The 17,948-nt window shown below is 40.1% G+C and overlaps 1 protein-coding gene across 1 annotated transcript in view; it reads right to left on the minus strand.

The window, feature by feature from the left end:
• Positions 1 to 16,287, minus strand: part of LOC115433845 (transmembrane protein FAM155A-like) — a 47,018-nt gene extending 30,731 nt beyond the window's left edge. Inside the window, 2 exon segments of the mRNA XM_030155401.1 lie at positions 15,098 to 15,465; positions 15,468 to 16,287. Coding sequence (XP_030011261.1) covers positions 15,098 to 15,465; positions 15,468 to 15,780 — 681 coding nt within the window. The 5' untranslated portion in view covers positions 15,781 to 16,287.
• Between the last annotated feature and the right edge of the window lie 1,661 nt (positions 16,288 to 17,948).

A 17,948-nucleotide genomic window follows, 5' to 3' on the forward strand; every position in this document is an offset into this window, starting at 1 on the left:
CAAAGCATTTGATGATTATGCATTTGTTTTTGTTTCTCGCAGCGCATTTTTTCATTTGCACCATGTCCCTCTTTTTGTACCTCATTTAGACTTGTGTTTGAGTTTGTGAATTTGCATCGTTTCTGCACTTAGAGCTGTTTTCACTTAACTGAGACGCATTGGGCCGTTGCAATGTGTTTGGCTCTTGTCGGCCACCGTATGCACGACAAGAACATCTGCACTGTGCAATAATGGTGTTTAATATTATGATAATGATGAGACAAGCAATAAATAACATACTAATCTTGCGCTTGCCACCAAATTGACCCAAATAATCTGTCAGGTGGGGCTTTATCTGGTTGGATAAATGGTGTGAATGCACAGTCCATGTATTCAGGTCAGATGTCTGCTTCATATGTATGCATACAGTGTGTAAATAAAATGATCTTTCTTATTCATCCAGTTTAAGCAGTCATTTATTATACATGCATATCTTGTGATAGCAATGAAAGTACGATTTATCAGTTAGCTGGGGTTTCTAAATGTGTGGAAAGACTCTTCGGTGTTTACAATAGGGACTGTATTGTTTAATCTATCCCATATAAATGCCATTTATTTTTGGTTTTCACTTTCCTGTGAAAGAGCGGTGGAGTCGCATGTAGTTGTCGTGACTGGAAACTGAAGATATGAGAAAGAGGCTCTCGCTGTGACACAAGTACAGCAGACAAGCAGGTGGACACTTGGCTGATCACATGGGAGGACTCAGAGGGAGGGTTGCTGAGGAACGGGTGCACAAGGTGGCCCTCATAATCCTGGAGTACCTCTATAGGGTATATCAAAGTTGAGTACTGTACCACTGCCTTGACATGATATAAAAACATCCTTAAGTACCATGATAACGTTAAAGAACTTTCACTCTACGCTTCTGAATGTCAGAGCTCATTGTTCGGCCTTTTTGAATACAACAGCATCTGACTCATTTAACACTTAACTCTACACTTACACTTTTAAAAGATGTTCCATAGTGAAGATTTTTTTGATTACAGCACACATTTGTAGTCTTGTGTCATTCATTTCTGTCATTACTAAACAGACGTTAGGGAACAATGACATTACTTCAGTTTTCAAGGGTTGATTTGATATGTTTAGGGAGGGAAATGATGATAAATTAAACCAAAAAAATGCGCACCCCCATCCTAAACACTGAAACTACTGTGTGTGCCTGAAACAAACTTAGGCTATGTTCAGACTGCAGGTAAACGTGGCCCAAATCCGATTTTTTTTTTTTTTTTTTTTTTTTTGCCCCTATTGCGTCTTGAATCCGATCTGTTAAAGTTGGTTTGAACTGCACAAATCTACTTGGATTACAGCACACATTCGCAGTATTTTTAGTCATGTCACATCATTAATTTCCATCATTTTATGGGCACAAAACACTGCTAAACCTGAAAAACTGAATCAACCCCTGATCATAACACTGCCCCCACAGGTTTGTACTGTAGGCACTAGGCATGATGGGTAATCCCTTCATCCACCTCTTCTCACCCTGATGTGACCATCACTGTGGAACAGGGTCAATCTGGACTCATCAGACCACATGATTTTTTACCATTGAAACATGGTCCAGTATTTATGCTCTATAACAAACTGATGGGTGTTTAACATATGAGCAGCTATTCATTGCATTAAAGCCATGTACCTAAGGCTACATTCAGACTGCAGGCAAATGTGGCCCAAATTTGATTTTTTTTCACCCATGTGTGACCTGTATCTGATCTGTTAAAGACAGTTTGAAGAGCACAAATGCAATTTTTTTCAAATCTTTTTAAATCCGACCCGGGCCACTTTCATATGTGGTCCTAAATCCAATATGTAGCTGATATTTTGCAATGCAACTTCAGTCTGAACAGCCAGGTTACATTTATCCGACCTTGACGTCACTGAAATGCAACAAACATCGCAATTCTGCATCCCAGGAGGAGAAGCGGCAGGAAAAACATACTTCCGTAAACACAGTTCATGCCACTGTGGTCATGTATTACATCAAGACCTCTTTTGCGCATGCGGGTTACTTCAGGGTCACATTCAGCTCATACTTAAAACTGATAGAAGTCGCATTTAATGTGTAATATGAAGGAGCACACACAAAATTCGGATTTCACCAAATATCCAAATTGTGCCTTAAGACCTGCTGTCTGAACGTAGAATTAGACAAGATATCCTGAACATTTAAGTCAAAATAATAAAGGCCTAAAAAACATTAATTTGGATCACTGCGCATCATATTCAGCGTAATAATCGATGCACATCAAACTGATCATCAAACAAACCATAAAATAAATGTAGGTGGTAGTGATTTTTATCTTCTGAGGTATTATTTCCCCCATTTCTCCATTGTTTTGAAATCTAATATTAATCTTCAGCCACGACTGGTGTCATGTTCTAATAAAACTGTTGTTTTCTAAAACATCCTACTGATGCGGGTATGTTTGTATGTGTAAAAACCTCTGCTTCTCCTACATCCAATATTATCTGGCACCACAGTGTAAGTATTTGCAGTCTTTTTTTGTTCAGAAATAGTGTTATAAGCTGGGTTTCCATTACAGTTTTCCACAAAATAAAAGCGATATTTGTACAATTTTGACTAAGTACAATTGCCACTCTGTAGGTGTTTCCATTGAAGAGTGTTTAGCTTCGAATGCATGATTCTAGTAAAGTTGTAATTCTCGTAAAATACTGTATTATGCTCACAAGACGCTCACTTAAGGAAGATGGATGCACTGAGTTTCATGCAAACCCTCCACAGTGTTGGCGCTGTAGTGTGGGTTCATCTACTGCTATTCCAGTGACTGTCTTAAATAAAAGAAGGGAACGTAGAATTGTCCCAAGGCAAAGTCCTTATTTATGGCAGCGGCCACGCATGGATTTCTGGGAGAGAACTGTACATCAGGAATTCACCAACGAGTAGTGGATCCAGAATTTCCAAACGACCTGGGCAACTTTTAATGAACTGTGTGATACTATTGAACCTCTCATGGCACCTGACTTGTCACACCTACACAAAAGCCAGTGTCTATTGCCCTACACAAACTAGAACCACCTGTTCTGAGTACAGGGTCATGGGTGAGACATTTGGCCTGAGCAGAACCACCATGCACAGATGTGTGAAAATGCACAAAATGTGTTTCCATTACACTTTTGCACTATACAGTCGCGGAAAAACTTATTAGACCACCCTTATTTTCTTCAATTTCTTGTTCATTTTAATGCCTGGTACAACTAAAGGTACATTTGTTTGGACAAATATAATGATAACAACAAAAATAGCTCATAGTTGTTTAATTTCAGAGCTGATATCTATCCATTTTCTATGTTTTCTTGGTAATAACCAAAATCACTTCAGTTCTTACATCAGTATCTATCAGTGCTTTTAGGCATTCCATGTTTTCTTTTCTGTCTGTTTTAGTCACATGGTACACACAGGAGTTCGTACTTGATTGCATAACCATTGTTTCTGATGACTTTTGATGGTCTAATAATTTTTTCCTCGATTGTACTTCTATATCGAAACGTCTCAAAAACCACCTCATGAGAGCGTAAATACTTTATTGTGAACTTTGACAGTTTTTGCAACATTTTGGTGTTTCCATTACCAGTTTTCTATTGCGCACTTTACATTGTGGCATGTCTGAGGATAATGGAAACCCAGCTAGTGAGGTATTGTGAGATCTCCATATTAGTGTCGACTAGGGCTGACTGACTTTCAAGAGTGCCATGTTAATTCCTCTGGAAAATAACATCAGAAGCATGATAGCTAGCAGCTGGTTTCGCTTAAATTGTAAACAGAATAATACAAAAACACATACACTACCCGTCAAAACTTTAGACACACCTGGTTTTTCTTTATTTTCATGACTATTTACGTTGTAGATTTTCACTGAAGGCATCAAAACTATGAACGAACGCATATGGAATTATGTAGTTAAAAAAGTGTGGCATAACTCAAAACATGTTTTATATTTTAGATTCTTCAAAATAGCCCCCCTTTGCTTTTATTACTGCTTTGCACATTCTTGGCATTCTCTCAATGAGCTTCATGAGGTAGTCACCTGAAATGTTTTCCAACAGTCTTGAAGGAGTTCCCAGTGATGCTGAGCACTTGTTGGCCATCTGTGGTCCACCTCATGTCATTTAAATGAGAAGGTGTGTCCAAACTTTTGACTGGTCGTGTACAGTCATATGTCCAGAATCTTCATATACCGTCATACACATTGCTGGTCCTGATCATGTTTATCAACCTTTACATCAATGCATCAACGACAGGTCAAAGGAAGTTGATCGCTATTATGGGTTATCTGAAATTGACTGGTATAATTTGTAGGAAATTGCATGTTTCTGTCAACTAGGTTTAGTGTCACATCTACTTATCTCAGCTGGAGCCACAGTACACTGCAGATCAAAAGTCCAAATGCAACGAGAACACTGCTAAAAACCTCCACCAGGGTTCAACTCAGGTACCTTGTACTTTTGACTGTGACATAACTGTGCTCTGCAGCAGACTGAAATCAAAAGCAAAAACTCATATGAGCCAAGATTTTTTTTTTTTTTAATTATTTATTTTTGGTTAAAATTGGCAGCTTTAATTAAAATGAATGGCCTGCACTGTTTTGGATAGCGTACAGAGAAAATGTTTGTCCAGATGTTTCCCTAAAACAGCTTTCACACCCATTTAATGTGCCTCAAATGCAAAGATTGAAAAATGTGATGAAAGAAGACAAAATAGCTGAAGATGACAGTCCCATACACAGAAAAAAATACAATTGAAAAACCTTGAGGCTACTTTGTTGACCTTCTGTTCTTATTATCTTTTCATAATCACAATCCTTTCTTGCATCTTAACTCTGGCAGACTAAAATTTGCAGTGTGTAAATCTGAAAACACTGCATGAAAACTGATGGTTTCTTAACCATAGTCTTATGCATTATGTCGGTGCAGAGAATATAGTTTACTGAGGGATGCATTTTCATTTCTAAACACTGTTTTTGCAGTGAGTACACTCAGTCATACTGTACATCAACTTATTGCACAAGACAGTGTCATACATCACGCACTGAGCAATTTAATGGAAGGAACTGTAAGCATAGTGTTTTCTTTGCTTTTGAACAAAAAGTGCTGTTAGGCAAACCATCATACTGTGCTCTCATAAACAAAACTCATGTCCAGTGACTGACAATTCATTTAACAGGACAAACATCATCCTCAATCATCCTAATGGGCCACACGGAGCTTAACAGAGATTCAAGCATCACCTTTTACCTGGTTTCCCTGTATACATGCAGGCCAGGATGGAGTAAAAAAAGCTTTCAAAAAGGGCACACGAAGAGTGGTTCCTTACAGGCGAACCGGGAAAAGGCAGATAATCCCATTAGAGCCAAGTAGTAGGGAATTTAGATATCATCATCTTAAGACAGCACACAGGATAGCACGGCTACCGAGTCATTATTTTTCATATCTGACAACGGCTGCAAACATCGGCCAGCCACCCCTTAAGCAAAGGTACAACATCTCCATTCTGCTCCGAAAAGGCACTTTAAACTTGTCTACATTAGTTAAATAACAAAATGCAATATGGCACATAGCTGCTGGGATATGCGTCCTTGTAAGAATAATCCATTCAAATACCTATGCAGACAATAGCACTGTTAGACTAATTGATGTCATGCCCATAAATGGATGGAGGTATTAGTCTGACCCTTAGGTGTTTCACAGTAAAAAAACATCCTGCTTGCAACATCTTCATTTTCTCACAATTATGTAGGAAAGTAATGAATGTTTTTACTATAATTAATTTCATGTTGTTCCATTACTGCATCAACAGAAGAGCAGCTTGGCAACTAAATACAATGCATCTCCAGGGAGGCTTGTGTTTTGAAAAGAACGTGTTGTTTTAACACATCTGTGCACCGTCTTTGGGACAACATGTTTTTTTTTAAATCACTACACCATATGTTAGTGTGTGAATATGTGTTTCAGTAAAAATAGGGGTGTCAGATGCATAGAAAAATGTCTATAATTTTAATGTTATGCTGTAACATTTGTATTAGTTGTCGGTAATCACATTCTTAACTGCAATATTTTTCATCACTTTGGCAAGTCAATGTCAGCGTTGTTGTGCTCATGATGTGATTTATTTGCATTTTTTAGTCTTATTTTGCTGCCATACTTTGCCGTACTTCAGTACGTTTCATGGTTTCTTTTTTTTGTATTTTAATAGATATCCATTCATTGAATTTATTTTTAAAAAAATGATACTATACCTCAAAAAATTTAAGGAAATGAAAAGCAATCTCATTATAGTTAAAAACATCTGACATTCCGCTTACACTGAGGTACATTTAACTGGTCACAAGCTATAGTCATGGCTTGCATTATATCCCAGCAAAGTAACTTTTTTCCCCCCTTTAATCTACATAACTTGCTTAATTGAATATTTTAAAACCTAAAGCATTTTACTTGTCTTAAGCACAAAAGGCTTGAATGTTGGCATTTGGTCATTCAGTGGCTAGATTTATTCTCGTTTTAGAATCTAACCAAGCCTTTTGCTTAAGACAAGACAGTTTGGTTATATTAAATAATATTTTTCTTCTGTATTTCTACCAGGACATGAAAGTCATGACTGATTTTGGTGTGAGATTTGGGTCATATCACACAGTCCTAGTGTAGCCAAAAGCATAGAGATAATTTAACTCAATTACACTTTTCACCTTTGATTGACAACAATACAGTACGTCAGACAAATTATTCCATATGCCACTTATAATGGAAATGTCAGAGGGTAAATGAAGCCTATTAATTGCATAACCTGCTTTAACCCCTTCTGCGATGTGAGGTTTTCCTTCCCCCCCAGTTCCCCTTGGCCGTTATCTCATCTGATCTGAGCAGCTCTCTGTGCAGCTTTTCTCTCGTAATCCAACATGGAAGCACTGGTTGCCTTGCACTGCAGCAGCTAGCCTCCTCTCCTCTTCCTGGCTCATTGTCATGCTGCTCAGGAATCTGCCCATTCATAAAAGGCTGTCGTGGAGTGGGCCAGGCATCTTCAAGGGACAAAATCCTCTCCAAGGTCACCATTTGCAACCTCTGCGGGAAGACTGAAAGGCGAAAACACATGTGAGCGCTCATGTGTGCAGCTCTTGTGCAACCCGGAAGGTGAACAATGTAATGCGCTGCAACAATATGTTGTTGAGCAGTGCACTTGAGCCTGAGGAGCAAACACACATATAGACTCCTGGTGTCAGCTAATAATGAATGAACGACTAACAAAGGCCTCAAAAGCAGAGCCATCACTGGATATTCACGTAGATGAGATAAACCATATTAGCACTGTATCATAACTGCCAGATTTGGGGATGAGGGAAAAAAAGGAGGGTGTATTTTATGTACAAGTGACGAGCAGCAGAGTGAATTGGAGCTACAGTAGCGCCCTATGAGAGCTTCTTCAACTCAGTAAGTTGTCATAATCACTGCTGGTTTGATGTTTACAGCAAAAATACACTGGACTAAGATATCAAGGAGAAACCCTACACGCAGATCACATCAGATTGTATATGACTGATGTATCTGGACGCCACTATTGGCCCTTTGCTGAGGAAAGGATATCAGATATTGTCCTTCAGATATGATAGACGCGTTGCTCTCTGATTGATTGCATATTAAGTATACGGATGGTCAATGACACATGGTGTGTCAATAAGAACAAATACAAATGGATTTCACTACAACCTCTATGCTATGTACAGTATAGTTGGATTGTTTTTGCTTTAATTATATAATCCTATATTGGTTTCATTTCGATTCTTACTACTTAAATTTATTTTATACCCAATAAAAGCCACTGGTATAATCATTCCTTACCCTTATCTTAATAACAGAGTTATTGTAGTGAACAAAATCTAACATTTTCTAGCCAATCTCAAGAGTTGGTGGAGAGAAAAACCACTGTTAATAATTGCATTAGATTCATTATTAGGAAACAAACAGGACTCTATTCTTGCTCTTTCTGTTTAATATGGAAAGGCAACTTTTAAGATTTCAAATCTATATTAGCAGATTAAAGGATTATTGCAGTATTTTATCAGCTTTCTGCAGTAATACAGTATTTTGCCTCTACTTTAAACCTTTAATCTTTAACTTTGTTGTAAAAATATGCTGATTTAAAAAGATATCAACATGTGAGCACTGCAATGAGTTGTGGTAGTAAAGGGATTTTCAGAAATGCAACATTCTTTTCTGCTTGTCCATTCATCCATCTATCTTTTAGTCTGTTTGTAATAACTACTGCGCAAGTTTTTATGAAACTTAGTAGAGGAGTGGGGAATGAGCCAAGGATGAATCTTAAATTCTGAAGCAGATCCATAAAAATTGTAGGAAGCTGCCTTTAAGACTAGAGAGCTTCAGGTTAACTTAGAACCTAGAGGAGTACCATTCACTGATTCATTTTCCAAACCACTTTGTCCTCAGGAGGGTTACTCGAGTACTGGAGCCTATACCAGCCACACAGAGGTGAAGGCGATGTTAATACCCTGGATGTTCCAGAAGACTACCAGTTGAAGTAAAAAAACAAAATGACGACTCAGATCTAACTAACCTTTGTTATCATGTTAACAGTGAAACTAACCAGTGGCACTTATTGACAAAGGGGAGGAAACAGTGGTCATATTTTGCAGTTTAATAGTATCGTGGACTGGTGTTGCTGAAGGTCTTGCTAGTTTTTTTTACAGTTTACACAAAAAGATTTACAGCAGACATTATTGTGCAAGTTTGGTGGATGTTAGAGAGATTATAATAAATCTAAATGTAGATCCCGACATTCTGCCTGCTTAAAAAAGTAATTTTTTACTAATATTTTATGCATGTGGTGATGGGTAATTTTTCCACAAAATTACTTTAACAAGATCAAAATGCATTATCGTGCTGATAGTACCACAATAGAGCTGCACAATATGTCGTTTGAGCATCGACATCGCGATGTATGTGTGTGCAATAGTCACATCGCAGGTTCTGCAATGTAGGAGGCAAATGAACTCAGCGTGTTCTCATCTAATTTCAGGGCTACCTGACACACACTGCACACAGTGATCCAAAAATCGCAATCGTTCTTAATCAGTTTGGAGTGAGTCGATGGTAACAACATTGAAAAATGAGAAACGAACAAGAGAAAATCACCGAAAACAAAGACTTGGTGCCAAAAAGAAAAGCAACGTCAGTTATCTGGAATTATTTCAGCTAAAAAGGAGGATGGTTTTGAAATGTGGTTTGTGTCGATAGTGCCTTGCACCTGTTGCCACAACAAGAGGTAACGCAGCTATTATATCGTCCTGAGTATTTTTTCATATTGCAATATATATCGCAGGGTTAAAAAAAAATCGCAATGTCAGTTTTTTCCAGTATCATGCAGCCCTATACCACGGTATATCACAATATATAATGGCGTATAATGATGCTTGCCAATGGACAGCCCTAAAAACCTCCATAAAGACAAGACAAAATTGTGCTTAAATTATTATAATATGTTTAGCAGTATCTTATTTAGTCAAAGTTTTAGTACTCATACTGCTGCTGAATGATAATTGCACATTTATTACTAAACCTTATGTTCATTTGGTGGTTCAGTATTCATGAAATTAAAAAAAATACTTTTTGCAACAGGAGTGCGTTGACACTGATGTAGCCCAGTGGCACTAGTGTAAGAAGCTGCTGATGTTAACTGCAACATCACGTCATATTCCTGGTGTGAACCTACCATCTTTCCACATCTCCCATTAAACACAATTGTTAGAAAATGTGAACATTTTGATAAGATTTGATAGAGATTACAACTTCCTTTTCTCCACATGTAGAACGTAAGCCTTTCCAAACACCTAAAAAGAAAAACATCAGCTTATGTGATCCATCTGTGGTCGGGAAGGCCCCCCCATCTGAGAACCAATATCTGTGTTGTCATATACTGAGAGATGAAACAAGAGTAACTTTAACTCTAACCATCTTAAACCTGACAACACAGGCATGCAGTCTCACGACCAGATCTTAAGACACAATCGAACAGGTCCAAATGACATGATGTCTTCACTGAGCTGCCCTATTTCGGTCGGAGAAGCTGCCCACTATCAAATGAAGGACGAGTGAACACGGAGGGCTCAGCGCAAATCAATAGGGATCAACCTCTTGGTATCGCTGCCACCCGTCCCTCAGGCTCAAAAGAGCACAGATCAATGCAGATGTGTGCGGTTGACAAGGATCTAAAGAGGGAGGACGCTGTGGTTGCTGTCCTCCTTTCCACTCACACACAACACCGGCTAAGATTAGACATTCAATTGGACCTGAGCAATGGAGGAGCTGATGGAGGAGCTTCATTTGTGCACAGATGAATTAGTGACTGTGTTTATGATTTACATCAGTAGCACGTAGTAATAAGAAGGGATATTAATGGAGTCATTTCTGGTCAAGTAGCAGAAATATTTAGACTAGCCAAAGCACAGAGTTGAAGCACTAGGATGAAAAGTTGTACTAATGTAGAGTTAATGAATAGATTTTGTGTCTTTAAAATTCACAGATGAGTGAAATCATCAGACAGGGACTTAATTTTATGAATGTAATCCACACGGTTGTACAGCTTAACAGTAACAACAAAAAACTAGTTCATTTAGACTTGTGTCTGAATTGAGAACCTGAAATTTCCGAGTTTGGATGTGCTCTGAAGTCAGAAAACCAACTCCACTAAACTTCACTTTGAAATTCAAGATAGCTTCATCAACAGTAGAGAAAGCTTCACCAGTATACTGTTAATTTTTTGTCTAATCAAATCAGTTGTAGGCAAAACACTGTCCAACATCCGCTACAGCAGGGGTGTCAAACTCATTTCAGTTCAGAGGCCAAATTCAGCCAAATTTGGTCTGAAGTGGGCCGGACCAACAAAATAATAGCAATTACATATAAATAATGTCAACTCCAAACTTTCCTTACATGATGAAAATGTTTGCATCTCAAAACTATCTTTTAAAACACTGTGAATAACATGAGCAACCTCAAATTTCTTTAGAAAAATAAGTGCAATTTTAACAATACCCTGCTTCAGTTTATCATTTATACATGTTCATTACAACTTACAGATCACAGTGGATCTACAAATACACAAAACATTTAATAACCGGCAGAATATTGGTAAAATTGCACTTCTCTTAAGACATGTCAGGTTGTTCATGTTTGTTCAGATTATTTACATTTTTTGTGAAATTATAGTTTGTTTTAGTGTAAATACAGGAAAATTACATGAAAATGTTTACATTTACAAAGAGATATTTGGAATTCAGTATTTATAGGTTATTATGATAATATTTTACTGGTCAGTACGTGAAACCTGAATTAAAATGATGATGATGATTTTTGCATTTCACAAATTCATCCCACAGGCCGGATTGGAACCCTTGGCGGGCCGCATGTTTGACACCTCTGCACTACAGTGTTTGTGTTACCAACTGATATTGTTCATCATGACTTGTACAACATTCACAACTTCGACTCTTAACTTCTAAGGTAAATGGAATGCAGAGTAAAAGCATAAAACCACCAATAAATTCATACCATTTAATATTACTTGTGTATTACCTTATCAATTGTGTGCAGAGTGTAGGACAAGCAAGCTGAAGTCAAAACCTAGTCACACTTCTCAAATTTAATCAACTCTTTCAGACTCTGCAATGAGCAGTGTAATATTAGCCTCTAACAAATCTCAAGTTCTGTTGGTACCTTGTTTGTAAAGCCTACTGACTTTCTCTGCCGTCCTCTATCTCTACTCACCAGCAAACACCATTGATGCACTGTGTGGCATTTTCCTATTCTGATGAATTGCTGGAGGCGAGAGTTGCACAATATGATGGTATACAGTATATATTGTGAGACAGGCAAAAACATAATGTTTCTTGATATAATGCTGTGCTGGTGTTGCAAATCTGTCCTGCATGGTTTTTTGTCATTTGGGAGCTTTGCAAATACAGGCAGGAAATTTGCATAAAAAACACTGAGGGAAGTTAGAGGAAGAAAATGATTTGATTTAATCCATGCAATAATCACTGTATTATGCTATAAACCATATATATACTATGACAGATTTTGGCTTTGTTGTTTTAACTTGTTCCTTCATATATCATTTAGTTTCCTTGCACATTTACGTGTGTCCAAATTAGCACTAACTCACTACTAAATCTTGTCCCAAACAAATGTACTGTTTACTCAATTTCATTTCACTCCACTGCCAAAGAACAACAGGTGCTCCAAATGCATCATGTGAACAGGAGCCAGTTATCACTTTTGGAATCACTGGTAGCTAACATGAAGTGATCATAGAGCTGAGACCCCAGGCCCTTTGTTATGAATGACCGTCACCATACAGGATTGTTTTGGTTTCACTGTTTACTGTGAAACTACAAGTTACTCTGACACTGCAGCTCACACTCGCGATTAAAAAGCACACACACACATTATTGCTTTCAAGGCAGCATTAACACTTGGGCCCAGGTTTAAATGTTTAGAGCTCGGCCCTGCTGTCAACATGAATGGAGGGCTTTCAAAGAGTCAGATGATGGAGGATCCCATTGTGAGGAGTGCCACACTGCTCATGTCCACTGTGTGATGTTTCACCTCAGGCTAGGCTAACAATCAAAGCACCACCTGCGGATCACAGAAGCCAGTCCTGCACAACAAAGGCTACTCACCATGTCAAATATCCTCACTTGAAATGTCAGAGATCTTCCTCTTAGCTGCAGGTAACCAAACACCACTCATACCTGCCAAGACTGTTTGAAGTATGGCAATGATTTTGTGCTCACAAACTCCTCGTTTAATGTCTTTATGTGTTAGTTCAGTGCACACTACAATTACGGCAAGTTTACAGAGATTACACATACATTTGCCTGAGTCTGCACACAACTTCTTGGGCTTCTCAGAGGCAGGTAGCCATTAACTCAACAAGAGCTTGAGATTATCATTTGAGTCACTCTGCTCTTTCTCTAGTGCCGTGGACCACATAAGGGCTGTACAAACCTATAATCAAGAAGGTGATGGAGAAAGGGTCATTGTTAAAGAAATTAGCAGCTTGACTAAATGACTGTTTTCCCTCCAAATGCCAAGAGGTATGTTCACAGAATGTGGAAACTATGGCATGCCTCGGCCTTGCATTATAGCATGAGACTGACAGTTACTAAGAAATCATGCATTGGCTTCAATCCAGCAGAGGAAAAGAAAGAATGTGAATGTATCTCAGATGGACAATGTACATTGCCAAGATAGCAAGGCATCTTTAGTGGATGTTAGGAGAAGAATTCCTTAATAACTTATACTAGAGGGTGTTCTCATCATGTGCCCATGCCATTACCTCTCTCAAACAGTTTCTCACATATTCTTAATCTGGCAACTAGGATTTAACAACGTGTAAAAGAAATTCTCAGTTCAGACCATAAGTGTGAAGTGAGTGAGAGTTGCATTTTTTAAAAGTTGTGATCTTTTTCTTGGGTCAGTGGTATGCTGTGACACTAAAGTGTGTCAAACAACAGGTCGGTGAACCCAGTGAACCAGTCTTGAAGAAATATGACAAAGAAATTAGATCATACTTAACTGATGATGATTATCATGAATAGTCTGACATAAACAAAGAGCTGAACATTTATGCAGATGAAACCTAAAACTTTCAACAATTATTAAAGAACAGATTATAATTGAAAGTACGCATAGTTTATAAAATAGATTTTGTACTGCAACGGTAACACTTATTTAATATGTCAAATCATGAAGTTACAAGTAAGTATGGATTAAGTAGAAGAGTCTGTAGTACCTTTGTGTGTTTATATAAGTGGGAATGTGAGGTCCACAACAATTTAAATGTTGAAATAATCTTGCCAAAAAGCACTCTGTTGTCTTTGCCAGGATTAAGACATCACACAGCAAAAACAAAAGAAAGGGAAAATAAAAGGAACCGAGTTATTGTTTGATGAAAAGAGGTGCAGATATTCGGTGTTTTTTTTTTGTTTTGTTTTTAAATCCTGGAAATGTACGCTTGTTTTTCAAACTAGTCCCAGTTCAGAACTCATTCGGTTTGTATAAAAAGGCAGATGGCCTGATTAGATCCGCGTTTTGACGCCTAAGCTTGTTTCTCTGCCGCTGGTTGGGTGAATGGAGACCATCTGGGATTGGCCAGGGCTTCTGTGAATGGAGCCGGGTAGCGCCATTCAGCACCGCGGACAGCTCCGCGCTACCATGGAGCTGTCCGCGGTGCTGAAAGCAGGCTGCATGAGCTCAGCGGACACAAGGCGGCTCAGGCCGGCCCCTGTGCGTCTCTCGGACACCCATTACAGCCTCCTTTAGTCCACCTCTGCTTATTACAACCTGGCAAACAGTGCATGGCAATCAAACAGCGAGCCCGGGCCTTGTTGTCTGCACCGAAATGAGGCCTAGGTGAAGGCCTATTAATGGGCAAACACAAGTCGAAGCGAAAAAGCCTTCCGCCACATTAAGCAGGGAAACCACCTCTTGACTTTAATGAAACGCTCTCGATATGGAGTGGGGCGGCCATGATGAACACCTGGCGGACTGCGACAACACACACAGGACACACAGGCTCCCAGAGTTGTTTGCATATGCCAGCACCCCTCTTCCTGCTCATTAAAGTGTTAAACCCGCTAGGCTATGAAGCTCAGCCAATAGGGCAGCTCAAACAGCCCTGTCCAGGTTATCGATGGCTGATCAGGCAGATTGTGACCTGATGAGGCGCGAGCAGGTCTTCAATGTCAAAGAACAGAGCGTGAACTAATGGGGCTGACACAGAGATGGCTCTAGATGTTGGGGAAAAAAACAGTAGCTGGGCCTCCATCTGCACATTAGCATGGGGCCTAAACACAATGAGGAGATGAATGAACATGAGGCCCGGAGCCGGGAGTCTCCTTGAATCTGTCATCCGTCTCCATGGCGACAGGAGGAGGAGGACCAAAACTGGCATCTATCCGGGCCCAAATCAACAGATGGCCACCACATCACCCATACACCCACCCCCAGCCCCCCTCTTTCAGCCTACCTTGCACTGCTCCATGCACGTCCTCACTGAATATGCCCCCGGCTCATATTTCTGAGTCAGGAGCTCAAAGTCCTCGTATTTCTCTTGGGCGTGCAGGTCGTAGCGCTGGTACGCCTGGACGCACAGGCTGCATCTGGTCGTGTCGCCATCGTCAAGCACGTCGAGGCTGCAGTTCAAATTGTCCGGACTTGTCGACCCGTAAAACAAATCCAGCAGAGAGTAGGAGTTACAAAAGGAAAGGTACAAATCGCTCATATTTACAGCCCGCGTCCCCTCTTTGTCGGAAAGGCCCCTGCACAAATGGTCGGCATCTGCGAAAGTAAAGCAGTTTTGTGATAAACTATCCTGGTGGCAAGTTTCAAGCCACAAGGTTTGGTAGAGTTTCCTATAAAAATATCATCTGGGTTTCCTCTGAGGCTGCTCTGTGCTGAGTGGGTCTGGGGTGACAGGAGGTGGGAGGATGCGAACTTATCCCGGGTCAGGGCCAGTGTGGCCTCGGCGCAGAACCACAGGTGATCAGAGAGGAGGATGGTTAAGAACAAGAGGGATGCCAAGGACAGTCGCCATCTCTGCGCCCTCTCTGAGTCGGTGAATGGCTTTTGGTTGTCGCGGGGGGGCTCTAGCCAGATTTGGAAGCCGTCGTCATCTTCTTGCTGCCAACACGTCCCAGCACCCCTGGTCATATTTTGGGAACCGGCCGACTCCACCGTGGGGGCTCCTCTGCCGCAACAGTCATTGACGTGGGGTCCGCTTCGCGTTTTCCTCCCCTCAAGTGTCGGGTGGTGGGTTGTCCCGGCTTGCTTTTGCGATCAGCGGTAATTCCCATTAAAATGAGCGTGGGCTGGATGGGAAATTAGACGCTGGCGACCACGGGCCGCATCCTCCATGGCTGACCGGTGAAGCCGCTGTCCTCCCGTCCGCCCTGAGCTCCGCGCCGCTCCGCTCCTCTGCGTAGCCTCGACTCCGTTTTTAGAAACACTCACCGACGCGTTTACGTTTTCCCCGGCCTCGGTCGTGCAGGGACAAGGGCGCTTTCCTCTTCCAGCATGGCGGAGCTGTCTGCCTTTGTGTCGGCGGATGGGCCTAAAAGCCTGTCACAGACCTCTTTTCTTTTTCAAGCCCTCACCGTCTTCATCTCGCTGCCGTTATCAAGTTGCCGCCATGTTCGCCTAAAGACGGTGCGTGTGTGTATGTGTGTGCAGAACGCTGCGTAAAGCGCACGGCAACAGCAAGGCGCAAACCCGATCAGAACCTTCAGCATAAAGGCTCAGCCTGTTGTTTCCCTTTGGATTTTCTTTGCGTTGCAGCTGCTGCACCCTTGTGAAATGCATCTTGTCGCATTTTTCTACCGTTTCTGTTTCATCAAATAAAAAATCACATGTGTAGCCTATCTGTAAGAGTCATCTAGAGCAACCAAAACTGGAAAATGTTCCATTTTTTATAAGCTGAATAAATAAACTGTGCTGATATTATATTATAATCCAAATAAATGTGTGATTTCTTTGACACCCATTCAATACTTTTCTGTTCAGTGTCAATTTCCCCACAAAAATGATAACATTTTGTTTTCTGGACATCCGGTGTGGCTTATCTTACTCATGCGCACTTCACTCACTTTCTCCATCTCTGACGTTATGCGCGCGCACCGCGGTCACCGCATCTCTCGGTCAGACAGTCAGACAGACTTCAACCAGGAATGTGCTGACAGTCACTTCAGAATAATAGTAACTGATGCTAACAGACTTAAACATAGCACCCCGTGGCTGTGTAGAATAGTATACACAGAAAACAGCTGCAGAAGGATCCAAACAGTGAAACTATGCAGCTGTGAAGTGAACGCATTGAAAACCATCGTCTGAGAGGAGCTGGAGACAGATGCAGTATTGTGAAACTTCCTCTTGCAGAGTTGTTTTCCTGTGCATTATAACTGACTTGACACTGTTACCTGGTTTCAGCCCCAAAACAGATGTTCCTACTGAAAAGAATGAAGCTACTTTTTCTTCTTTAAAGGAGCTTTGCAGGTTTTGGCTCATTTCAGAGCTGACATCACTGCAGTTTTACTTGCCTATATTGTAATTTAATTCATCTCTACTCAATATTCCTGAATTTCAGTTGAACAATACTGCCAAAATGTCAAGGATTGTACACTTAAAAATCACTGAGCCTTGCTGTTGTATTCCCACTGGATAAATACTTTGAGAAAACACTTATACCATCCATAACTGAGCTGCATGCCCGCCCTTATTTTTTCATGCAGATGTAGATGTTTATATCACAAGGACTTACTCGGTATAATGCAGACAAACTTAAAGAGCACATTCTCTCTGTTGTAATGGATCGCACATTAACAAAACTGCCCTGTAGTCATATTATACATATGCTTAAAACCAAAAACAGAGAACCATACTCAGCTTTCTGTTTCCAGTGTTGGAGTGTCACTTGTGATTTGCAGTTTATTCTTCTACTCCACTTGATCAGAGGTAAAAATGGTACATTTAGCTCCACTTCAAGTGTCTGACAACCTTTACCTTTATTTAAATAGAAAAAAATGACTCATTTGAGATGAAAAATCTCTTTTGGAAGAGTGTCCTCACCTTGACAATGTGATACAGACAATACAAATAAAATGCCACCAATAATTTAAAAGGTACTAAAAAGCGCAATCAACAATTTTCCTTCAAAGCACAACCCAATTCCGTCAGTCAGAAAACATCTATATCCATTTTAATACTTTTCCATTCATACATTCATACTTTGAATGTATTCATTTAGTTACTGTTTGTCATCCTCTTCCTGTGAAAACTCCATGCATGTTATATTCACGTTTGTCATCAACTGAAGGATTAGATGT

This window comes from Sphaeramia orbicularis, chromosome 2 (genome assembly GCF_902148855.1).
Source record: "Sphaeramia orbicularis chromosome 2, fSphaOr1.1, whole genome shotgun sequence".
NCBI lineage: Eukaryota > Metazoa > Chordata > Actinopteri > Kurtiformes > Apogonidae > Sphaeramia > Sphaeramia orbicularis.